The sequence below is a fragment of the Pieris napi genome, chromosome 11, assembly GCF_905475465.1.
Source record: "Pieris napi chromosome 11, ilPieNapi1.2, whole genome shotgun sequence".
Taxonomy (NCBI): domain Eukaryota; kingdom Metazoa; phylum Arthropoda; class Insecta; order Lepidoptera; family Pieridae; genus Pieris; species Pieris napi.
This window is the reverse complement of record NC_062244.1, coordinates 11792406-11820158: the sequence shown is the minus strand read 5'-3', so window position 1 is coordinate 11820158 and position 27753 is coordinate 11792406. Positions and strand designations below refer to the sequence as shown.

General features: G+C 32.5%; 1 protein-coding gene across 3 annotated transcripts in view; it reads left to right on the top strand.

The window, feature by feature from the left end:
• The first annotated feature begins 17265 nt into the window (after positions 1 to 17265).
• The window catches only part of LOC125053902, a 40749-nt gene continuing 30261 nt past the window's right edge, over positions 17266 to 27753 (top strand). For all 3 annotated transcript variants that reach the window (XM_047655513.1, XM_047655514.1, XM_047655512.1), the window contains exon 1: positions 17266 to 17475. In XM_047655513.1, the coding sequence (XP_047511469.1) occupies positions 17418 to 17475 (58 nt within the window). In that variant the 5' untranslated portion in view covers positions 17266 to 17417. The remainder of the gene's footprint in view (positions 17476 to 27753) is intronic.

Here is a 27753-nt window from a genome sequence, read left to right as displayed (position 1 = left end):
AGCCACAATCTTACAGTTTTACAATAATTCCGGAAGTCCGTTGTGCGGAGATTCCACTGCACAACGGCTATGCATAGCGCATTTCATCACGTTAAAAAAAGTAATTGAAATTTATTGCAATTCCTGCGGCTTTTATGTAGAAAAACCACATTTATACGTACAATTTTTTTTTCTATAACGAAGTCGCAAGTTTTAATATTTCTCACTTAAATATCATGAACTTTTAAGTTAAGTGGGTCAAGAATTAATAACAAAAGCCTGAATGCAGTGAACTATCTACTTGGCAAACTTATCTTTGCAATTTGGCTTCTTTTGTATTTATCCAAAAACCACTGTATTTAATACAATTTAGCAAATGTCTGAACTAATTTATTTACGGATTTATTTTCTCTTTACGGAAAATACTTGTCTAAATTAAAATTGGAAATTTACGTATGAATTCAAAAAATTTTCCAAATTTACCAGCTGTGGAACACTCCAACACGTCTGCTCCACAGGATAATGCTGAGCCAGGGCTTGTTTCAACCACAACGCGCACACATTACATTACACTTAAAATGTTAAAAAATATGGAAAAAAATGAATAAGTATTCATTTTTTTTTCATATTTTTTTGTTTTTTGATTATCATCATTATTTTGTGTGTTTCTGAGTGTGTGTTTCGTTAGTAATAAATGTTATATCTGTCTGTCTGTCAACGTGCCTTTTGACTTCAAGTGCTATCAAGAGTCGCATTCTAGCAAGTTTACATAAATTCTATCAATCAATCAGTTGTCTATCTTGTACTAATTTTACCTTGAAATTCCTTAGTCATAGTGATATGTTGTATTTTCTGGAGATCTCTAAATCGCATGGTTTCCTTAATACAACTAAAGAAAAAAGGGTGCGTCTAGAATTCGCGTAGTCACACAGTCAGGATTTCTTTTACTAAAAGTGGGGCAAACAAGAGATCATCTCTTGAATCCACCCTTGGACTGACATAGTGCAGAAGAAAATGGATTAAAAACGCTCCATGACCCAATAAAGCACCTTTTTATCGATTCTGAAACGAGAAATTAATTTGGTACTGTTTATTTTGCATTAACCAGACGAAATTGTATTTTCTTTTGTTTCATTTGCCTGCGGGCACAGTTAATTTTTGTATCATGATATGTATCAACCCGCTTTGGATTTGGGTATGTAATAACGAAGGTTTTTTATGGAATTAAGTGTATTTATATAATAAGAAAGAAAAACGACTCTAAACAACTCTAGTCTAAGCAGGACACAAAACACAATAACATATAATTAGCACATTGTTTTAAAGTATAGGCTGGCTAATTTGTATTTAACAGTTTTGGTATTAATATTAAATACTTAAAGACAGTAGCGCTTTTTTCATCAATTTCTATCAAATTATACGCTTGTAATTTTTTTTATTACTGTTCTTCTAAATATATTTAATACTGGTACGATAAATTTAAAGTGTACATGCAATTTCGGATCTTAATTTATGCAAATTGTATTTTCAATGTAATTTCGTTCGCTTTGCTAGCTTGCATTTTTCGTTATTGTAATTTTCTTTTTCTATATTATTAAATTATTGTTATTTAGATCCCTTCATATAGGTTAACTTGCTTGCTTAACGTTCGAGCTTCGGGAAAAAATAAAATATATAATTAAAAATAAGATTCTATATTATTCCTATATTGGATATTATTATTATCCAAACTGTTAACAAAAAGTATGAAACTCTGGATCTATAATAGGCTATTCATGATATAGGGGAAAATCAAAGAAGGACCTTCCCTTCTTTTTTCCAATACCTTTATCGGTAGCCGAAATGAAATTACTAAAAGGAAGAGGAGGAGCTGGCACAGCTGGCAAGCAGCAGCACATCATATCTTAGAACATCATTTCTGACATTCTCTTGTCTCGGAGGCAAAAACTCATTTTGGGTCATTGTGCCAACGGAATAGTAAGTATTAGTATTGATAGCTCGACTGTCGTATCGACTTTGAATAAAATTAAGTTGTATATTTATACATTTATATATATATTACACATATAGTCTTCCACATTTAGAATAAGCAGTTAATTTAGTGTTTTAGGAATATTTAAACAACTTTAGGCATTTTAAAAGCTTTGAATTTCTGAAAAGCTGCTCATAAATATATATTTTTTTATGGAACAACGGGAAAATGGGCTCAACGGAAGGCTCATCTGATGTTAAGTGATACCGTCGGATGAACACTTACATTCGCAGAGGGCTTACAAGTGCGTTACGGGCCTTTTAAGAATTGGTACTCTATTTTCTTGCACTTCAGTGGGTAACTGTGAAATGTCGTGTTTTTTTTGAATAAATACATTTTGATTTGATTTGTTGTGTTTGATATTACAATATTTCGCTTACTATAATATCATATATTACAAAAAAACAATTATTTATCGTTGTAAAACACTCTTTTTATAAAGAAACACTTATCACTGCCACTTTGTAAAAAATAACGAAAATTCTACATATTATCGACCTAAAAATTTTATTTAAAAAAACTTTATTACGGGCCTTTGTTGTAGATATGTTCAGCTGTATGCTAAATGAAACGCTTTTTTTAAAGCTGGGTAACAACTGACTTTAATCGTTTAAAATATAAGAGACTAACATAAAATTAGGTGTAGTGGGGTTGCGACGGTAACAAAAACTAACTTGACTTTTGGGTTCATAAATCTATGTGACACTTCAATACAAGTGCAGTCCCCCTTTTGGACAATATCCGAAACAAGAATGTTGTATTACAATTTATAAGTGTGTAAAAAACTAAAGGGCTCATTTTGGCTTCAAGCGTGCGATGATTGCTTACGTTTTCTCTACGCTTCTAATTATTAACTAATATGTATATATATATATATATGTAATTGAACTAATGTTAGGTTACATAACTCGGAAAAAGCCAAGAAAAACAAAACTTCAAGTAAGCGATTACGTCTGTCACAAAACGACGGAGAGCAAAAAGATTGCATTCCGTAATTGCTTGGATATTCTCAACGGTGACATGAAAGAAATTTATCGCATGTTGCAACCCTATTTTCTTGTAGATGAGATGACAAAGTTTTGACTTCAAAGTCAAATAATACATCATCTTTAATACAGACGCAGCATACCTTATTTGTATACTCAAATGAAATTAACTAATTATCATAGTTGTATAATTAACTGTTTTCACGACACAGATTTTTCAAATTTTTAAAACAGTGTTGGCCTCGTGACTCCAGAAAAAACAAATGATTTCGAAAGTGATACAAAATGAAGCATAGGCCTAAATGGTTGTAGCGCCACTGGTATTTTACATTCAATTTTTTTTCTCTTTATTTTAAAAGATATAAAAAATAGCACTTTAAACTAATGTGGACTATTAGTGTAATTCAGAAACGAGACTTACTATGGAAATATTTTTTTATATCTATCTTTTTTTTATGTTACAAGAGGCAGACGGGCAAGAGGCTCATCTGATGTTAAGTGATACCACCGCCCATGGACACTCGCACTGCCAGAAAGCTCGCAAGCGCGCTGACGGCCTTTTGAGAATTGGTACGCTCTTTTCTTGAAGGACCCTAAGTCGAATTGGTTCGGAAATACTTCAGCGGGCAGCTCCACATAGTGGTGGTTGTGGAACGACGGACGTCAAGGTGATACGGATGATATTTTGTATTCTGTCTTGACGTCCGATGATGAAACTCAGCTGCAGGTATTAGTCCGACTTCCAACTACTCTGACCACTCTCCATGGTAAATGCGGTAGAAAATGCTGAAGAAAGCTTCCAAGAAAGTTTTTACCTGCTTAGTGTATATATGTTAACGTAAAATTGTAAACACCGTTAGATTGTAATCTATCTCGCGAGATTATAAACTGTCGAAAGATTGTGAACCTCAGCGTACTGCTTACAATTTAACGTATTATTATTCGGTAGATTGTAGTACTACACTAACTTAGTTATCATTCAAACTTCTTTGGTCAATTACAGATTAATTTTACTTCCCAACAATTTCATATAACTACCGAATAATAATGCGTTAATTTGTAAGCAGTTCGTTGAGGTTCACAATCTTTCGACAGTTTACAATCTCGCGAGATAGATTACAATCTAACGGTTTTTACAATTTTACGGTGACATATATGTATATAATTTCTTTAAAAAGTCATGACCTATACATATCATACCATACTATATAACTTAGTTAACAGATAAAGTTACACTAGAACGTGTTTAATAGATTTTGAGATATCCACGCATTTCTGGGACATTTATAATTTAAACCTAGGTAATCTTTACTGCTATTTGTAATCATTTTCATTTTTATTACTGCCGATAAATCAAGCCGATTTTAACAAACAGGCTTCAATTACACGCACACATACATACTCACACCCTACACGCATTCTCCCTCATATTATTGTTATATCTGTAAAATTTAGCAAATAAAGTCCCGTTTTAGGAAAGGAGAGATTTGCCACGCCCATGCTGCGAAGCTTCTCGGCCACAGCTCTGCCTGAAAGGCTACTATGCATTTCTCTGCAATGCATGCAATCTATGGCGTATTGATTTAAAAATGATTTTGTATTATATTTAAGCTGTATGGTTTTCCTAGAAAAATGAATTATACATTGGATACTATAATACTGAAACACTACATTAACCGCGTTCCCATAACAGAATAATTATAAGTGGATTAAATAAAGATACTATAAACTTTTTATGGTTTTACTGGCTACAGCACGCGCGGCTGCGTTCGTTTAGAATCAGGATAAGAGATCTAAGCTTACAGAGGGCACAAAACATTTTTATTTAATATCAACTGTAAAGGCTATTAAAGCCCCTAAGTGCTTTTAAAGAAATTATGAAAACGCAAGGACTTCAAATGACATGTATGAAAATATAAATTGACACGAGCAGTGTTGGCCTAGTGGCTTCAGCGTGCAACTCTCACCCCTGAGGTCGTCAGTTCGACCCCCGGCTGTGCCCCAATTAACTTTCTTTCCATGTGTGCAACATTAGCTCGAACGGTGAAGGAAAGAACGTGAGAAAATCGGCTTGCCTTAGACCCAAAGAGTGGACGGCGTTTGTAAGGCACAGCAAGCTGATAACTAGGCAAGCCTATTAGATTGACAAATCATGAACAGAAATCTGAGGCCCAGAACTAAAGAGGTTGTAGCGCCACTGTTTTTCACTCAATCTCTTGATGAAATCCGCATTGTTATCTGATAGTTTCACATATCTAAATGTACAACAGATATTTGCAAGTGGCTTCATTTAATTATATGAGGGCAAGAGGGTATAAGATACACCCTGCCCATTCGTACCATACGAATGTTATTAGCGTTTATATGTTACGATTTATTTTGTGCGTACGCTGTATATTTATTTATTTTTATTTGTTGTTGATATTGGTACTAAAATTTGTCTTTAAGTTGTACTTACTAAGTATTATGGATCTGAGTTATTTTATTGAACTAAATTATAATAATTATTAATAGAAAACGGTTTAAGTTTGGTATAAATGAAATATTAGTTGTCTTAATACGAAAGATCGCATAAAATATAAAAAGATAAGTACTTCTGATAGGAATAGCGGCATATGAAGATCTTTCATTAGGATCTCAGAAATTCCTTTAGTAGAGTAAAAAAATAATCTGGGTGAAATGTTGAATTTTGTTGTATATGGCAATTCATTTGACACATGTGAAAAATCGTATTTTAAAAATCTGGTTGTTTAATCACGCAGTACTATCTATACTCTGAGGACATATTGTACCTTATGGTACCTTTTTTCATATATTTCTTTTCCATACAAATTAATAAAAAAAACTACCTTAGGTTTATTGCTTTTTAACTAGTCAAAGAGAAAATAGTTTATATTTATATAGTTATAATTAGTCGATTAAAGATAAAATATGATAATAATAACCTTCTAGCAATGTGAGGGTCCATCAATTATCATCAGGTGAGCATTTTGCGCGTTTGCCCACTGTTATATAAAGATTTATTAATTCACGATTTAATCAAAACAATCGTAGTTAATGTTGTTTTTGCTATTAAAATTTAAATGGAATCTTATAAAAAATATATTCATTTTTATTATTCATCTATTTTTTTCAGACTTATTATTACCATCCATGTATTGAACTTAGTGCAAATGTGTATGGTAAATCGCGTCTTAGGGAAATAATTCTTGCTGTTTTACGCCGACTGCAGGCTTCGCTTGTAACTTCACGCGTTTTGACTTTGATTTGAAGTCCTTTATTAAATCCTGAGACACTTCAATAACTGTGTATGTATCTAAAAGCTGTATATCATTGATCAGGCATATAAAGCTTTTTATCTTTGTCTGTCTTTCAATTAAAGCGTGCATACTGTCGCCTTCACTTTGTGAATGACCCACTATTAGAAAGCGATGGCTAAATAGCTATACTACACTTTAAACTACCTAACATATACATTAAGAAATAAATCCTATTTCTATTTTGACCTTCACCACCCGTATCTTCTATAAACTTAAAATGATACCTGGAAATTTCAATTGCACCTCTCTTTGCTGTCTCTTGATACCATCAAAAGCAATCACCTTGGCGAGATCCCAGAATTAATATCGTGAAATTATACAAATAATGTTTCCGTTTATAATAAAAAGTACTCACGCTTCCGTGAGGTACATACATTAAGACACTTTTGAAGATCAGATGCTGATGTAAGGATTTCATCATTTTGTAACGCTGATTTTTTATCTTTTGTTTTCATCTTTCTAGATTTTTTTTTTTAAATGCTCTTCATGCTTTTCTTTATCTGCCTGCAGAACTTGCTTGTTATTTTCATAAATGTGACATTGTTCACAAATATCTTTTTTGGGTTTATAAAACCTATATATAGATATTGTCTCACGGTAGTCCATAAACCATTCGATTCATGAACAGTTTTGGGAAGGATAAAAAGCCTTCCAGATAATGTTTACTTGATTTTTGGCGAGTGTAATGTGACTCTACAGGAGAAAATGCTTCAACGTGATCTATAACACTGTGAACGTTATCGGATGGATTATATGTTCATCCAAAGACCACGCTGATCTGATTTAATAAATCCATTACCTTTATCGGACTTTTCTAAATCTGTATAAGCAAAATCAAAACTAATAGAAAGGGTTCTCAAGAACATAGTTTTGCAAACCGATATTTTTGTGGTCTTAATAATATTATCTCCTTCACTGCTTTTTGTATAGACAATATTTTTTCTCTTTTTTTTCCAGCTTTTACAACATATCTTGCCAAAAAACCCATTGTCTTCGGTGGTCCAATAATCCAAAACATTCTGTTAATTTCTCACTGCATTTTTTCCGACAAGTTGAGGGGCAAGAAGTTTTCATAATTCTCGTAGCATGTACTCTTCCGTTTCTACTGACATATTCCAATCCTCTATTAAGCTTATATTTCCTCTCCTTATCCTTAGATTTTTTATGAAAACTCTTAGCCTTTCTTTATCTTTTTTCGCAATGGAAATGCGCTTTTGGCGTTATTGGACGATGAGTATGTGATGTCATTAATGTCAGAAATTAACAGGAGATGAGTCAAAAGAATTATACGGCGATGGTACTGGAGTAATATCACAATAATTTTCTATAATGCTATTCTGGATGGGCGAATTACCTGGAGTGTTCTCTATGACTGATGGCGATCGATCTCCTTTTTGAGTTCAGTTATCAACATTCGATACCCAAGGCGAAGAGCAAAGAATATAATCTAGGTATAATATGTAAGCATTAGAAGGGATATTCTGCGATACCTTCTTGTTATCATTCTAATCAATATAATCAAGTATTGATAGCTCCTCTTCCATAAAATTTTCATCCGGTGGCAATGGAGACTCTAAAACAAACAACAATTAAAAACACAAGAATTCATATTTTTATATTTAACGTGCCAATATTAAGTTATAAAATTTAAAACACATATTATACCACAATTAAAACAAATATATCAAAAATTGAATTAGTACATTATTATAGCCAGATAAATCAAGTGTCTTCTTTATAAAGTTTGTTCGTTGTAAACAGGTGTAAATATAGTTGTATCAGTATACGGCGTACTAAGCAACGTGTAACAATTATCAAACAAAAATGGCAAAATCACACTATATGTAACGTAAATAAAGTATATCAATGTAACTTACCATATTCATCCCTGTTTTGCATTGTATCACCGATTCGTGAGATATTGCTAATTGTATCATTAGTATTATTCACCTTATTATTGAGAAAATTAAAAAAATTTCGCGCCCTCGCCGTCATTTATCGTATACTGAGCCATAATATACTTGTATCAATGCGTCCCTCCTCACGCCCCGCGAATACTGATACAATGTTATTTGGATCAGTATACAATGTACGATTTTAACTGATGTTGAAATTGATTTAGTATTCGTGAAATTATCTCGGTAATTATAGGTCTTTTTAAAAAAAAATAACACTAACATTAAGATCATGGTTTATTATGTACTTTTGTATAAAAAAAACAAAATACCTAAATTTGTTAGATGACTCAGTATACTTAGGAGGTATCGAAATGATCTTTGAATACTTTCAATGCATTGCGAATGGATTCCTATATGTAATGGTACTGTTTTTATGATTATTAAATTAGATCAATAATAATTAGCGTTCATTAAATGATTACAGTGCTGAGCTATGGGTGTGAAACGTGGAAGGTCACCAAAGACATGTCGCACCGACTCCCAAGTCTTCGTCAACCGCTGCCTTCGCTGTACTGGCCCGAGAAGATCTCCAAGGAGCAATTTTGGGAGTGCTGCCGAGTAACCCTGATTAGCCAGCAGATCAAGTGATACAAATGGAAATGAATAGGCTTTACACTCTGAAGGGATCCCAATCATATTCCCAAGCAGGCGCTTGATTGGAACCCGCAAAGAAAGCGGAAGCGTGGCCGTCCCAGGCAAACCAGGTGACGTACGGTTGCAGATGAGGCAAAGAGAGACGGAAAGAGCGAGGTGAAATAAGAATCTTTGTAACGCGAAGGAGACTCACTATTGATGCCCTTTGCCCCATCTAGGGGTTATAAGACATTAATAATGTTAAATCCTGAAAGCTTGGAAGTTTGGAAGAATTCCAATTCAAACTTCCGGTTTTTTGAAGTTGGTTAAAGCTGCTCATTTTATTGAGTTGGTTTAAGTAGAGTACAGTTTATGGCAGCGTATTTAACGACACTCAAAATGCAGTAAAATTTATATTGACCAACTAATATAGTCTTGGAATTGCTTATCGATTGGGCTTCAATGAGTATTATATAAAAATGATATTTTAGTTTGGAATTTTCAGAATTCCAAGAATAGCTTACAGAATATTCTGTATCATCTTAAAACCATATTGAACTTATACTTATTTTGGCGCGTTAGGGAAAAATATGAGAGTAACTGCCTTGCGATTCTGTAACTCACTTTGAGCGCGACCGCCGCTGCGAAAACCGCTGTGAGAGTTCGAAAAGTGAGTTACAGAATCGCAAAGCTGTTCAAACGAGAAAACCCGTTACAATGTGATAAAAAACATAGTGTTTATTGTAAAATATCATGATAAGTACAAATTATGTCGTTTCGATTGGAAGTGACCACTTAAATGGACAAGAAATACCTATGCAATTCGAAGAGGGAAACCTCTAAAGTTCTCAAAGAAAATTATTACGCCGTATAACTTATAACGCGTGTACATAAGTACATTTTTTACTATAATTAATCGATAATAGCTGCTGAGACGTTTCTCTTCATTCCTCTCATCTGCTACTGTACGACGACATGTTTGCTTGGGACGGCCACGCTTCTGCTTCTTTGCGGGTTTCAATAAAACACCTGGTTGGGGATATAATTAGACTCGTCGGAGTGTATGGGCGTTAAAAAAATATGTAGCTAAATATATAAAAAAACTTAGCACAAAAGGGTCTATTTTAAGCATATGCGCAGAAATATTGGCGGCAGACAGACGTTATATTATTGAAAATTTACTAATGAATTAATTTGAACTAAAATGGAGATGAATATCAAAGATCATAACATTGGTTCAATTCAATTGTCAATTTGTACAGCGTCGTTTACTTAGGGTAGTTAGCACTTTAATTGAGTTAGTGTTTGATTTGGGATATTGGTATGTAGGAAAATAAAAGAATAAAATTTGTATTTTTATAAAAACTATCTTTAGTCTTGATTTTATAAATGTAATGTTTGAAATATCTTGAGGGTAGCGGAAAACGATAGACACGGATGGTGATTATCGTGTATTGGATGCTTTTGTGTTATAAATTGTTCCTTGTGTTATATGAAATTTTGTATTTTTGTTATAACTTTGTGATGGGTTTTCTTTAGTTATTAATTAAGGGTTTATTTTTTTGTGAAGTTATTTGAAATGTAGTTGTTATCTTTGAGAAATGCCTTCAAATTGGGTGTCTAATTAGGTATAGATAGTAAAATAACAATTTGTTTATGTGGAAAACATTATTACTTAAAAATCAGTTTGGTATCTACAAAAATCCTTCTGACGCCGCGCCGACCTTTATTTATTTAAGTTAAGATTTACTGTATATATTTCAGATATTGTAGTGTGATTCTTTTTATAAACATACTGTGCTAGTTTTGTTTTATTTTACAAGAATAACCCGTAACAGAATAAATTAAGCCACAATCTTACAGTTTTACAATAATAATTCCGGAAGTCCGTTGTGCGGAGATTCCACTGCACAACGGCTATGCATAGCGCATTTCATCACGTTAAAAAATAGTAATTGAAATTTATTGAAATTCCTGCGGCATTTATGTAGAAAACCCACATTTATACGTGCAAAAATACTATTTTTTCTACGTATATAACGAAGTCGCAAGCCATTTAATATTTCTCACTGAAATATATTTTCATGAACTTTTAAGTTAAGTGGGTCAAGAATTAATAACAAAAGCCTGAATGCAGTGAACTATCTACTTGGCAAACTTATCTTTGCAATTTGGCTTCTTTTGTATGTATCCAAAAACCACTGTGTTTAATACAATTTAGCAAATGTCTGAACTAATTTATTTACGGATCTAAAATATTTGTCTAAATTAAAATTGAGAAATTTAGTTATGAATTCAAAAAAAATCCAAATTTATATACCAAAAATACGTAGTCGGATCTTTGTCTGTACAATCAATTAGTCCGAAGTAGGTGTGAAGTTCTAAGGAACCAAGATTACTATTTTTTTTCTGCTATTAATGTTATCACATTATTTTTCATTTTTAGCGACTGAGGCGCAAACTAACTAAAACTAACTCTCTTGCAGAATGGCCACAGCTGTGGAACACTCCAACACGTCTGCTCCACAGGATAATGCTGAGCCAGGGCTTGTTACAACCACAACGCGCACACATTACATTACGCTTAAAATGTTAAAAAATATGGAAAAAAATGAATAAGCATTCATTTTTTTTTTCATATATTTTTTTTGTTATTTTTCTTTTTTGATTCTTATCATTATTTTGTGTGTTTCTGAGTGTGTGTTTCGTTAGTAATAAATGTTATATCTGTCTGTCTGTCAACGTCTAACTAACATACACTGGGTATTTGATGCTGAAATTGCACGTCCTATTTGACTTTACGTGCTATCAAGTCTTATTCTAGCAAGTTTACATAAATTCTATCAATCAATCAGTTGTCTATCTTGTACTAATTTTACCTTGAAATTCCTTAGTCATAGTGAAATGTTCTATTTTAATGAGATCTCTACATCGCATCGTTTCATTTCGTTTCGTTTCGTTATTCCCAAATACGACTAAGGGAACAAAAGTACATCTAGAATTCGCGTAGTCACACAGTCAGGATTTTTTTTACTAAAAGTCTTGGGGCCATCAAGAGATGAATCTCTTGAGTGGAGTTCAAGGCTGGATGACTGACATAGTAGTGCAGAAAATGGATTGAAAACGCTCCATGACCCAATAAAGCTCCTTTTTATCGATTCTGAAACGAGAAATTAATTTGGTACTGTTTATTTTGCATTAACCAGACGAAATTGTATTTTCTTTTGTTTCATTTGCCTGCGGGCACAGTTAATTTTTGTATCATGATATGTATCAACCCGCTTTGGATTTGGGTATGTAATAACGAAGGTTTTTTATCGAATTAAGTGTATTTATATAATAAGATAGAAAGAAAAACGACTCTAAACAACTCTAGTCTAAGCAGGACACAACACACAATAACATATAATAAGCACATTGTTTAAAGTATAGGCTGGCTAATTTGTATTCAACAGTTTTGGTATTATTATTAAATACTTAAAGACAGTAGCGCTTTTTTCATCAATTTCTATCAAATTATACGCTTGTCATTTTTTTTATTACTGTTCTTCTAAATATATTTAATACTGCTACAATAAATTTAAAGTGTACATTGTGCAATTTCGGATCTTAATTTATGCAAATTGTATTTTCAGTGTAATTTCGTTCGCTTTACAAGCTTGCATTTTTCGTAATTGTAATTTTTTTTTTCTATATTATTAAATTATTGTTATTTAGATCCCTTCATATAGGTTAACTTGCTTGCTTAACGTTCGAGCTTCGGGAAAAAATAAAATATATAATTAAAAATAAGATTCTATATTATTCCTATATTGGATATTATTATTATCCAAACTGTTAACAAAAAAGTATGAAACTCTGGATCTATAATAGGCTATTCATGATATAGGGGAAAATCAAAGAAGGACCTTCCCTTCTTTTTTCCAATACCTTAATCGGTAGCCGAAATGAAATTACTAAAAGGAAGAGGAGGTTGGAGGGTCAGAAGAAACTCCAGCGATCTGAGCTGGCACAGCTGGCAAGCAGCAGCACATCATATCTTAGAACATCATTTCTGACATTCTCTTGTCTCGGAGGCAAAAACTCATTTTGGGTCATTGTGCCAACGGAATAGTAAGTATTAGTATTGATAGCTCGACTGTCGTATCGACTTTGAATAAAATTAAGTTGTATATTTATACTTTTTTATATATATTACACATATAGTCTTCCACATTTAGAATAAGCAGTTAATTTAGTGTTTTAGGAATATTTAAACAACTTTAGGCATTTTAAAAGCTTTGAATTTCTGAAAAGCTGCTCATAAATATATATTTTTTTATGGAACAACGGGAAAATGGGCTCAACGGAAGGCTCATCTGATGTTAAGTGATACCGTCGGATGAACACTTACATTCGCAGAGGGCTTACAAGTGCGTTACGGGCCTTTTAAGAATTGGTACTCTATTTTCTTGCACTTCAGTGGGTAACTGTGAAATGTCGTGTTTTTTTTGAATAAATACATTTTGATTTGATTTGTTGTGTTTGATATTACAATATTTCGCTTACTATAATATCATATATTACAAAAAAACAATTATTTATCGTTGTAAAACACTCTTTTTATAAAGAAACACTTATCACTGCCACTTTGTAAAAAATAACGAAAATTCTACATATTATCGACCTAAAAATTTTATTTAAAAAAACTTTATTACGGGCCTTTGTTGTAGATATGTTCAGCTGTATGCTAAATGAAACGCTTTTTTTAAAGCTGGGTAACAACTGACTTTAATCGTTTAAAATATAAGAGACTAACATAAAATTAGGTGTAGTGGGGTTGCGACGGTAACAAAAACTAACTTGACTTTTGGGTTCATAAATCTATGTGACACTTCAATACAAGTGCAGTCCCCCTTTTGGACAATATCCGAAACAAGAATGTTGTATTACAATTTATAAGTGTGTAAAAAACTAAAGGGCTCATTTTGGCTTCAAGCGTGCGATGATTGCTTACGTTTTCTCTACGCTTCTAATTATTAACTAATATGTATATATATATATATATGTAATTGAACTAATGTTAGGTTACATAACTCGGAAAAAGCCAAGAAAAACAAAACTTCAAGTAAGCGATTACGTCTGTCACAAAACGACGGAGAGCAAAAAGATTGCATTCCGTAATTGCTTGGATATTCTCAACGGTGACATGAAAGAAATTTATCGCATGTTGCAACCCTATTTTCTTGTAGATGAGATGACAAAGTTTTGACTTCAAAGTCAAATAATACATCATCTTTAATACAGACGCAGCATACCTTATTTGTATACTCAAATGAAATTAACTAATTATCATAGTTGTATAATTAACTGTTTTCACGACACAGATTTTTCAAATTTTTAAAACAGTGTTGGCCTCGTGACTCCAGAAAAAACAAATGATTTCGAAAGTGATACAAAATGAAGCATAGGCCTAAATGGTTGTAGCGCCACTGGTATTTTACATTCAATTTTTTTTCTCTTTATTTTAAAAGATATAAAAAATAGCACTTTAAACTAATGTGGACTATTAGTGTAATTCAGAAACGAGACTTACTATGGAAATATTTTTTTATATCTATCTTTTTTTTATGTTACAAGAGGCAGACGGGCAAGAGGCTCATCTGATGTTAAGTGATACCACCGCCCATGGACACTCGCACTGCCAGAAAGCTCGCAAGCGCGCTGACGGCCTTTTGAGAATTGGTACGCTCTTTTCTTGAAGGACCCTAAGTCGAATTGGTTCGGAAATACTTCAGCGGGCAGCTCCACATAGTGGTGGTTGTGGAACGACGGACGTCAAGGTGATACGGATGATATTTTGTATTCTGTCTTGACGTCCGATGATGAAACTCAGCTGCAGGTATTAGTCCGACTTCCAACTACTCTGACCACTCTCCATGGTAAATGCGGTAGAAAATGCTGAAGAAAGCTTCCAAGAAAGTTTTTACCTGCTTAGTGTATATATGTTAACGTAAAATTGTAAACACCGTTAGATTGTAATCTATCTCGCGAGATTATAAACTGTCGAAAGATTGTGAACCTCAGCGTACTGCTTACAATTTAACGTATTATTATTCGGTAGATTGTAGTACTACACTAACTTAGTTATCATTCAAACTTCTTTGGTCAATTACAGATTAATTTTACTTCCCAACAATTTCATATAACTACCGAATAATAATGCGTTAATTTGTAAGCAGTTCGTTGAGGTTCACAATCTTTCGACAGTTTACAATCTCGCGAGATAGATTACAATCTAACGGTTTTTACAATTTTACGGTGACATATATGTATATAATTTCTTTAAAAAGTCATGACCTATACATATCATACCATACTATATAACTTAGTTAACAGATAAAGTTACACTAGAACGTGTTTAATAGATTTTGAGATATCCACGCATTTCTGGGACATTTATAATTTAAACCTAGGTAATCTTTACTGCTATTTGTAATCATTTTCATTTTTATTACTGCCGATAAATCAAGCCGATTTTAACAAACAGGCTTCAATTACACGCACACATACATACTCACACCCTACACGCATTCTCCCTCATATTATTGTTATATCTGTAAAATTTAGCAAATAAAGTCCCGTTTTAGGAAAGGCGAGATTTGCCACGCCCATGCTGCGAAGCTTCTCGGCCACAGCTCTGCCTGAAAGGCTACTATGCATTTCTCTGCAATGCATGCAATCTATGGCGTATTGATTTAAAAATGATTTTGTATTATATTTAAGCTGTATGGTTTTCCTAGAAAAATGAATTATACATTGGATACTATAATACTGAAACACTACATTAACCGCGTTCCCATAACAGAATAATTATAAGTGGATTAAATAAAGATACTATAAACTTTTTATGGTTTTACTGGCTACAGCACGCGCGGCTGCGTTCGTTTAGAATCAGGATAAGAGATCTAAGCTTACAGAGGGCACAAAACATTTTTATTTAATATCAACTGTAAAGGCTATTAAAGCCCCTAAGTGCTTTTAAAGAAATTATGAAAACGCAAGGACTTCAAATGACATGTATGAAAATATAAATTGACACGAGCAGTGTTGGCCTAGTGGCTTCAGCGTGCAACTCTCACCCCTGAGGTCGTCAGTTCGACCCCCGGCTGTGCCCCAATTAACTTTCTTTCCATGTGTGCAACATTAGCTCGAACGGTGAAGGAAAGAACGTGAGAAAATCGGCTTGCCTTAGACCCAAAGAGTGGACGGCGTTTGTAAGGCACAGCAAGCTGATAACTAGGCAAGCCTATTAGATTGACAAATCATGAACAGAAATCTGAGGCCCAGAACTAAAGAGGTTGTAGCGCCACTGTTTTTCACTCAATCTCTTGATGAAATCCGCATTGTTATCTGATAGTTTCACATATCTAAATGTACAACAGATGTTTGCAAGTGGCTTCATTTAATTATATGAGGGCAAGAGGGTATAAGATACACCCTGCCCATTCGTACCATACGAATGTTATTAGCGTTTATATGTTACGATTTATTTTGTGCGTACGCTGTATATTTATTTATTTTTATTTGTTGTTGATATTGGTACTAAAATTTGTCTTTAAGTTGTACTTACTAAGTATTATGGATCTGAGTTATTTTATTGAACTAAATTATAATAATTATTAATAGAAAACGGTTTAAGTTTGGTATAAATGAAATATTAGTTGTCTTAATACGAAAGATCGCATAAAATATAAAAAGATAAGTACTTCTGATAGGAATAGCGGCATATGAAGATCTTTCATTAGGATCTCAGAAATTCCTTTAGTAGAGTAAAAAAATAATCTGGGTGAAATGTTGAATTTTGTTGTATATGGCAATTCATTTGACACATGTGAAAAATCGTATTTTAAAAATCTGGTTGTTTAATCACGCAGTACTATCTATACTCTGAGGACATATTGTACCTTATGGTACCTTTTTTCATATATTTCTTTTCCATACAAATTAATAAAAAAAACTACCTTAGGTTTATTGCTTTTTAACTAGTCAAAGAGAAAATAGTTTATATTTATATAGTTATAATTAGTCGATTAAAGATAAAATATGATAATAATAACCTTCTAGCAATGTGAGGGTCCATCAATTATCATCAGGTGAGCATTTTGCGCGTTTGCCCACTGTTATATAAAGATTTATTAATTCACGATTTAATCAAAACAATCGTAGTTAATGTTGTTTTTGCTATTAAAATTTAAATGGAATCTTATAAAAAATATATTCATTTTTATTATTCATCTATTTTTTTCAGACTTATTATTACCATCCATGTATTGAACTTAGTGCAAATGTGTATGGTAAATCGCGTCTTAGGGAAATAATTCTTGCTGTTTTACGCCGACTGCAGGCTTCGCTTGTAACTTCAGTGCTACGACGTAGGCGCGCGTAGACGCACGTCGCGTTGCTCGGCGCGGAGAACTAAATAGCACGGAGACAGAAAAACTCTCCTCCAACTTTTCAGTGTCTACGATTTCGTTTGTTCTTTTTTTAAATTTTGGAATGTTTTGAAACTTTCCGTAGAATTTTTAAGATGAGTGTTGAGTTTATGAAGTTTTTGAAAAAAGAAACTGAACATGATCGAAATCAAGGTAATTTTGAAATACTTTTATGAGAAAAATAGATATATATATATATATTTAATCGTTAGAATTAAATTAGATTTGTACTACCACCTGAAAAACAAAGTTTTTTATTACATTAAAATGCCCATAAATGCATTTATTACGGAGCATTTGTAAAACTTCACAAAAAATAGATTACGTTTATCCGGTGATTTTTTATGGATTAAATACAACAGAAAGCCTAAATAATCTGAAACATATTTAATGGTTTTAATTTATTGTAATAAATACTATTGTGAAACTTCGAGCTTAATTACAAATATGTCCAAGTATTGACTGAAATGATATTTGTAGTCACGCGAGGTCCGCGGTGACCTTTGTCGTGTATATAATATTCAGATCTAGTCAATATTTTGTTGAGTATACTTCCCAAATGAGCCGTATACGTCTATTATAAGTAGACTACCAATTTCCTATCAATATGAACCTCCTACCTTCCTACAAGATATTATTAACAATTATTATCTGAGTGCGTTAAACTTATTTTGGTATAGATACGATAGCATTTGAATATTTCACGTGTATGTTTCATGAAGCATCGAGTAATATGTGTCTATAAATCCTTGATAAAACAATCGAAAAGTTTGTGTCAAGGGTATTGAGGCAAGGCAACATTTGTACGTTTGTGTCATTGGCAATTCTGTTTATAGACAAGGCGATCAGTTTTGAGTGCCTATAAATCCAGATAAATCTGTTATGACAAGAATTGAACTCCTAAATACGGTTAAAAAATAAAAATTTAATTTATAGTATGTGATAATCTCAGTAACTTGTAGCATTTCGTTTAAATATTTTATAATGAGTGAATGAATACATTTCGTATTTTTATCTTTGTAACAAATACACTCAGAAACTACTGGACTGATTTAAAAATGTCGTTATCAAATAAAATGCTGCAGTATCTCTCAGCATAGGCTATATTTATTTTAAAAAATTGCAAGTATTTTTACAATATAATACTAAAAGAACTCAATTTTATTAAAATATTTGTTTCTGAAAAAACAAAATACAATATTCTTCAATTGTCTATTCTTGCATTAATCTAAAAACAATCCAACAACACCGATTGACTTATGTTTTTACAATAAAATACTAAAACAAATTCTCAATTTTATTAAAATATCATTTTGTTTATGTAAACACGCAATACAATATCTTCAATTGTCTGTTCTTGCACTAATAAAAACACAATCCAACAAAACCGATTATTCTTTTTATGGTTAAACTTAGATACAAGGATTGTTTCCGGTTATTACATCGTCAAGTTTCATACATAATATGACTTCATTGATCCACAAAGGAATGTTTTATTCATATAAATCGATAAGCCTTCAACTCATTGATTTTAGAGTCTTATTTGATACCGCGTGATGCTTGTATGATTGCTGACATTTTAAATTTGATTATATATACCTTAATTATATATATATTTTTTTTAAGACAATTCACACCAATTGACCTAGTCCCATGCTAAGCTGGTGAAGCTTGTGTTATGGGTCTAGTACCCTACTAAGCACTAGACCAATGAGTCGTCAAATTTGATTATATATACCGTGTAAAATATTCTATCCGTTTTTAACGGAAATCAATTTCTATTTACGAATTATATTAGATACAAAAAAATCAATCGTATTAGATTGTGGGCTTAAAATTATAATATGGAACGTAGTTGAACACTGTTGTGTTAGTACTACGTATATATGTATATTGTTATATGTATATTCTTAAGAATATCCAATTATCGGTATTACTAACTGAATGTTTATATGTAAAGTTAAAATTAACCGCTATTGTTCCGTGTTAACTAAATTATATGAGCGATAACGTTGGCATATAATAACACCCTTGCACGGTATCAGTTTATTTATGATATTACTGGTTGTTAAAGTTGAAATAGTAGGAGTAAGAAAAAATATTTCTTTTAAACGTAGATGAGTTGCCTCTAAGACATAAAGTCTAAAAGTTATAAGACATAGGGGTTAGTCTAATTTGACTGCGATTTTAATACATCTATGAATATAATATCATATAACTTTCAAATTAATTTAAATCTCCTAAATTTTACGTTTCAACAAGACGGCGCTACGGCACACACAGCGCGCGACACTATGGACATAGTGAGGGACGCTTGTCCAGGCCTAGTTATCTCTCGTTTTGGCGATTTGCCTTGGCTTGCAAGATCACCCGATCTGACGAGTCCAGACTTCTTTCTTTGGGGTGTTTTGAAATCTCGAGTGTATGTGAACAAGCCTCAGACTCTCGCAGCTCTAAAAGAAAACATTCATCAAGAAATAAGGAACATATCGCAGGAAGTATTACGGCAAGTTATGCAAAATGTCATAAATAGGGCTCAAATGTGCATCAACTCTGGAGGTCACCATTTCAAAGACATCATCTTTAAATCCTAATGGTACGAAATTTAATGGCACAAATATACATTTAAAAAAACCTAAATCTAGTTTTCTAATTTAATTTTTTTTATAGCTGAACCAAATATGGTCCTTACTTTTGCGCCACCCAGTATAATTATGTAGGAATAAATAATAGCAAATAATTAACACAGACCCCATGGTGCTGCTGAAATGTCCACCGAATCATTTTTATCACAGTTTTATTGTAAATCTGTTAACAGGACTATTAAGCGACGAGCGCAAATATGGAACATTTCATCAAGTTTTTTTGCACTTATGTATCGTAGTGGTCTATTAGTGAAAGCCTGTTAGCGAGGTCATTTACACACAGTCTGGAATACCGAGGATTCTCGGCCGACCGCGGAATCTTATAATGAAAACCCTCGTCAAATGGAATTAACTGGTTCTTAAAGTAAAGTGGCAAAACTTGAAAGTAATATATTCTCCTTGGGTCATGTAGGTTTAAGTGCATTGGGTTCAAATTCCAATTTGGGCCTAAATAATATTTATATATATTGAAAAAAATTCAGAGATATAGAATTGGGCATCTGTAATATATGCCTAATAATAGTAATATAGCCTTATTCAAAGTCAAAGTCTAATCAGTCTTTGAAAGTCAAAATCACAAATTAAAAATATATAAAAAAACATTAGTTGCCCCTTCCAAAAGGTAGTTTCTTATGGAGAAGAATGGGCAAGAAACTCAATACTTACTGTTTTAAAATAGTTTTTACAATATTTTGTATACATTGATTTGATAATTATACGTGAAGATCTATTATAATCTATATATATCTCTGTTATATCTATATTATATCTGTTATAAAAAACAATGCAGCCGATAAGTAAATTGTTATGTAGATACACGGTGCTCAGAATCGAAAAAATAAAATAGATGACAGATTAACATGTAATCTATTTACTCTCTTTATAAATAGATGTCATCGGGGACCCGGTGGACTTCGGTTCATATGTGTAAAATGTCAAAACTTGAAACCATTTTTTATTATATTGAATGCGCACACAGAACACAGTTATACACTTAATTTATGAAATCACATCATGGCCAGAGATTTGAAACAAATGTAAAATCTTTGAAGTTTATTTTTAAAACCAACAAAGATATGGGACCTACTACTATAGACATGAAACAAATTAATTTTTGAACGCTATTCATCTTTGACAACCAAGGGATTTTTTATAATAAGATTTCACAGCTAGTTTTATTGGAAAATTAAATTATCGTTGTCGTATGTTTCTACCGCACCTTCCCTAAACATTCAAAAATATTTCAAGATAAAAATAAGCCAAATCAATCCAGACTCGCGCTTCATCAAGATAAATGACAAGCAATTCATTTATGTATAATATGTAATAAATATATAACATTCTAAATTAAGACTAATCATTATTAAAATCATATCTTCAATCCCTTCAATTCCACGTGAGCGCACTTTACGAAAATAGTATTGTATTTCCCATCTGAAATCAATGGATGTCTGTTCTCGAAATCCCAATGCAAAACAAAGATCACTTCCAGACATGCAGTTAATGGAATGGAATCAACCACAGTGTTATCTGGTGTTATGTTGCTTTGATCTGAGCTAATTTTAGCGAATTAACAATATCTATTTTGTTGTTTATAAATTCTTACTGTATTCGGTTTAATATTTGAAAGTGGAATGATTTATATCTTCGTGATACAATTATTATTTTTAAATCTTCTTCTTGACCTATAAACTAAATTATGACGATTCTAACTGATCAGAATTAACTATTACTAAGAAGGTTTTCCCGTAAGAATCGGTATGTACTAAACATTGAAATTGATATCTTAGAGACCAAATATAGATAGAGACTATATACATCGTTGACATAAGGCAATAAATATTGATTAAATTGTATTTATATTAATTAATACCACAAAGATGTTATCAAAAAATTTAAGTATATTTTATTCGTATAGGTAAAACAATGTACGCTCTTGATGTTCGAGACAAAAAGAAGTAAATTCATTTAAAAAAAAAAACTATTTATATTAACTCCAGTTCTCAAATCAAGGGCGTCGTACGGACGAGAAGAAATACCTCCAAACCTCCGTATTTATAACAACGCGTTTAGGTTCATAATGGACTTGCCGAGTTTCTGCAGTGCGTCAGGTATGTTTGCCAAAACCTACCTTACCTAAACTGACGGTTTTAATGCCATCATTCGGAAAGTGAATCCTAGATGCATCGTGTTAGGCATAGCACCAATGGTATCCTAAATGTGTTGATCACAAAGAACTCAACCTTAAAACGTTGGATTATGCTGTCCATACTCTACGCTAGGAGGTTTTTTTCATGTAATAAGAGGCAAACGGGCAGAAGGCTCACCTGATTTTATGTGATACCGCGGCCCATGGACACCCACATTGCCAGAAGGCTCGCTAGTGCGTTGCCGGCCTTTTAAGAATTGGTACGCTCTTTTCTTGAAGGGCCTTAAGTCGGATTGGTTCGAATTGGTTGGTTGGTTGAAAATACTTAGTGGGCAGCTATATTAATATGATATATAACCAAAATTATTAAAAAAATGTTTGTAAGAAGCTGCTATTACCCACCACATCTTAAAGCAAATAATAATTAATAAAAATAAATGTAAGATATTAAAAATAGATTCAGAATATACATAATTAAATAGTCAGCTCCAACTATTAACTTGAAGCAATTCTGTTGGTAACAATGTTAGATTATTCCGTTTAAACTCTTCTAAGCTCACACATAATGAGCTGTTTGTGGTTGTTACAAAGGCTGTCAAGGAATCTATTAACAAAACATTATATTATAATAACTTGTTTGTGTACGTTATGCTTGCTTAAATATTATGGCATTAATCTTACCTGAGGAGCGTTTATTTACACATTATCTATAAGAACTGAACTTGAAAAGTTAAAGAATTTCACATCAAAAGATGATTATAGGTAAATTTTATGTAAGTTCGGCTCAATGATACTTTATTTCTCAAAGAATTACATTCACTTAGTGAGAAAATTTAGATTAGGTTAGTTATGTACATCGTGTTATGAAATTATTTAAAATAGCTATATAAAATTAAAATATTAGTTGCTAACAATACGAGTATGTACAATATTTTTCACAAAAATGCGGGTAGGTCGCATCGATGTTACAACAGCCCTGCGATTCTGTAACTCACTTTTCGAACTCACACAGCGGTTTTCGCAACGGCGGTCGCTCTCAAATCAGTCGTGAAGCAGTCATTTTATGATTTGGCATTCTGAAAAGGTGGGAGCTTGTAGTTTATTGTTTATCAGAATGCCAAATCATAAAATGACTGCTTCACGACTGATTAGAGAGCGACCGCCGATGCGAAAACCGCTGTGTGAGTTCGAAAAGTGAGTTACAGAATCGCAGGGCTGTTGTAACATCGATGCGACCTACCCGCATTTTTGTGAAAAATATTGTACATACTCGTATTGTTAGCAACTAATATTTTAATTTTATATAGCTATTTTAAATAATTTCATAACACGATGTACATAACTAACCTAATCTAAATTTTCTCACTAAGTGAATGTAATTCTTTGAGAAATAAAGTATCATTGAGCCGAACTTACATAAAATTTACCTATAATCATCTTTTGATGTGAAATTCTTTAACTTTTCAAGTTCAGTTCTTATAGATAATGTGTAAATAAACGCTCCTCAGGTAAGATTAATGCCATAATATTTAAGCAAGCATAACGTACACAAACAAGTTATTATAATATAATGTTTTGTTAATAGATTCCTTGACAGCCTTTGTAACAACCACAAACAGCTCATTATGTGTGAGCTTAGAAGAGTTTAAACGGAATAATCTAACATTGTTACCAACAGAATTGCTTCAAGTTAATAGTTGGAGCTGACTATTTAATTATGTATATTCTGAATCTATTTTTAATATCTTACATTTATTTTTATTAATTATTATTTGCTTTAAGATGTGGTGGGTAATAGCAGCTTCTTACAAACATTTTTTTAATAATTTTGGTTATATATCATATTAATATAGCTGCCCACTAAGTATTTTCAACCAACCAACCAATTCGAACCAATCCGACTTAAGGCCCTTCAAGAAAAGAGCGTACCAATTCTTAAAAGGCCGGCAACGCACTAGCGAGCCTTCTGGCAATGTGGGTGTCCATGGGCCGCGGTATCACATAAAATCAGGTGAGCCTTCTGCCCGTTTGCCTCTTATTACATGAAAAAAACCTCCTAGCGTAGAGTATGGACAGCATAATCCAACGTTTTAAGGTTGAGTTCTTTGTGATCAACACATTTAGGATACCATTGGTGCTATGCCTAACACGATGCATCTAGGATTCACTTTCCGAATGATGGCATTAAAACCGTCAGTTTAGGTAAGGTAGGTTTTGGCAAACATACCTGACGCACTGCAGAAACTCGGCAAGTCCATTATGAACCTAAACGCGTTGTTATAAATACGGAGGTTTGGAGGTATTTCTTCTCGTCCGTACGACGCCCTTGATTTGAGAACTGGAGTTAATATAAATAGTTTTTTTTTTTAAATGAATTTACTTCTTTTTGTCTCGAACATCAAGAGCGTACATTGTTTTACCTATACGAATAAAATATACTTAAATTTTTTGATAACATCTTTGTGGTATTAATTAATATAACTACAAGCTCCCACCTTTTCAGAATGCCAAATCATAAAATGACTGCTTCACGACTGATTTGAGAGCGACCGCCGTTGCGAAAACCGCTGTGTGAGTTCGAAAAGTGAGTTACAGAATCGCAGGGCAGGCATTGTGTGACTAATAGTAATAACTTCTTAGACGCTCATTTACAGATATAATTAAATGTTAGAAGTGACTTTTTTGTAAATACATATTTATTCAATTAATTTATATTGAACTTTAAGATTTTATAGGTATTTTGGTAATTATTTGTTCCTTTAAAAGTTTTTTAATTTGTAAAAAGATTTTTTTTTTAACTGGATGGCAATTTATTAAATATTTGTGCGCCTTGATACATTATATTAAGTTTTCCGTAATTAGTCCTTGATTGTATTGAACATCAATTTTTCTTAATGATATTAATCAATTATGTCTTTTGGCAGCAATGACGTCTCCAACATAATTTTCTCAAGGTTGGCTCTTTTTTTATTTTAATAACTTTATGCGTTTGTAAATAGTAAGCAGTTAGCTGGTAATAAATTATAAAATATACTATCTGATAATGGATAGTAGGTATATTTTTCGAATAGTAAAAGAAAATTTCGACAAGTGTAGGAAAAACTTTGAATAATTCCAATTGCAATGCCATTACACTCATTACAAAGTTATGCAGGCAACTGTGCTCGTTACGACTGTGCTATTGTTGCCGTAATTACTGCCTTTGGACTAAAAGTGTTGCAATACATAACTTTATATTACAAAAGCTGGCGATTTTGTTAGAAAATTTGGTTTAATTGATATTGTGACTAATATAATAATATCCAAAAGAGTATGTGCGGCTGAGATAACGTAAGCGAACGAGACAAAAGCTAGAAGTGCTCTTATATTTAAATTACATGCATTAATAGGTATTGTGTTGAGGCCTCGGTAGAATTTTAAAATGACCCCTGGACTACTGAAAAATGCTAGTGGTTTTCATCTGTAATTGTTTTTCTCTGGTCGGAGTTGAGCCGCGTACTCTCGTGCATATCCCGTATATGCACGCTAGAGAAATATATCACCTGAGTCATTAAGAAATATGGTACATGTATATTTCGTCCGATATCGTCCAACTATATAAAAATATATAATACACTAAAATTACAAATATAGTTTAGATAATGTGTGAATTTTATATTATAATAATTTCTTTTATTATACTTCATTCGCCTACATTTCAAATTTCCAAATTTTCAACGTCTGTGTCCAAATTAGCCCAAAGCTTTGAAAGCCCGAAAGCCTTTGAGCTTTGTAAAACAAAAATATCTACAATTAGACATTTAGTACGATTAATTACTGAAAAGTTGAAATAGGGAAAGGAAGCTTTTCCCATCTATTTGAAGTTACAGTCAGAGAGAATGTTATCATTAAGAGTACCGAATTCTAATGATTACTTAAGGCATTAGTAAAATTATTATTGAGGCATTATTAATTAGGCATAGATTTAAAAAAAATAAACCAATGGCTCCACAACCTTTTTAGGTCTGGGCCTCAGATTTCTTTAACTGTTATCGTTATGTTTATGTGATCAGCCACCAGTGCCTGACACTCGCCTTTTGACAGTCGACTTTTTGGGATGTTTTCCTAGCGAATGTTAAATGCGCGAATAGACATAAAGTCAATTGTTGCGCCGGGGATCGAACCTACGACTTAAGGTATGAGAGTCACACGCTGCAGCCACTAGGCCAACACAACCATAGATTTAACCAGAACCAAAAAATAGTCTTGACCGATGTTTCCTTAAACCCGTCATTTATAGGATATTAAAATTCATAGCTGTGATTTGTGGTTCTAATAAAAAAAATTTTTTATCTACTGTACTGTAAGTTCTAACTCCAACTTAAAGGATACGAGATATGCATGACGTTCCTTGTCACATGAATATACAACTAAATTGAACCCAAAATTAAAAAAAAATATTTATTATATTTTCTCTGATTTAAGCTCTGAGAATAGATTACATTGCTCAACTTTCCAAGGGTTGAAGATTGAGGTAAAAAAGCTTCCTAAAATATTAGGACTTTTATTGGTACGTACGTGGTATTATAAATAAAATATCTCATACGCTTTGTAATCTGTGAGCGTTTATTACATTTATTTAGATAAGCTAAATAAAACATTTTTTTATGCGGCTTGGCAATAAAGTGGTAAACAAGAACGTCCCACGATGTGAGAAACATATAGATAGTTGGAAATATACTTTTTATGAACATGTTATGGAAATATACATATTTATTTAATTCATTTATTTATTTATACTTCGTTACATTAAAAGAAAAACGAATAACATAAAAGTTATAAGGGATGCAACGAGCGGCCTTATCTCAAACAAGCGATCTCTTCGAGGCAACCGTAGTAAGGAAAAAACTAAAAAATAAATACTAAGCGTAAAGTGCAAGAAGTGCATAACCAAATCAACAAAAACAAAATTACAAGTAACTCTGAAATATTAACTAAATCTGAAATAATACAAAAATAATAATAAAAACAGGAAAAGCTAAACTCACGGATTCATGAATTACAATGCAATACAAAATAAAAATAATAAGAAATACAAGAATTCCAATTTCACGATTGAGCAGGATAACACATGGTTAAGAAATGTTAATGTAGAAGAGTTTTAAAAGAGGTTAGTATAGCCAATCGTATGGGGTCGCGCAGCGTATCTCACAAGTAAAGTCAAAGTCAAACATCATTTATTCATATAGGCAACACAATGTACACTTCTGAACGTCAAAAAAGAAATATACATTAAATGCTTCTAACTTTACATTTACCGCCAGTTCTCAAATCAAGGGCGTAGAACGAAAGAGAAGAACTGGCAATAAGCTCTCCGCCACTCTTTTTAATCGCCAAAATGGCGGAGATCCTAATGTTGAGTATATATGACAGGTGTATTTTTGTATGTGTACAACACGATATTATATTAAAGGCAATGTTGTGAACGAAATGATAGTTCATAGTTCACGTTGCCTAATTTTTCTAAAAAATTATATTTAAATCTGGTTTGTTACTTTTGCTTTTACTGACCGTTGTTTCCTTATTGCAAAAGTTTTTTAATGTATGTCAGTTGTATATTAATGTAGCAGCTTTTCATATCAAACGCTTTATGATATA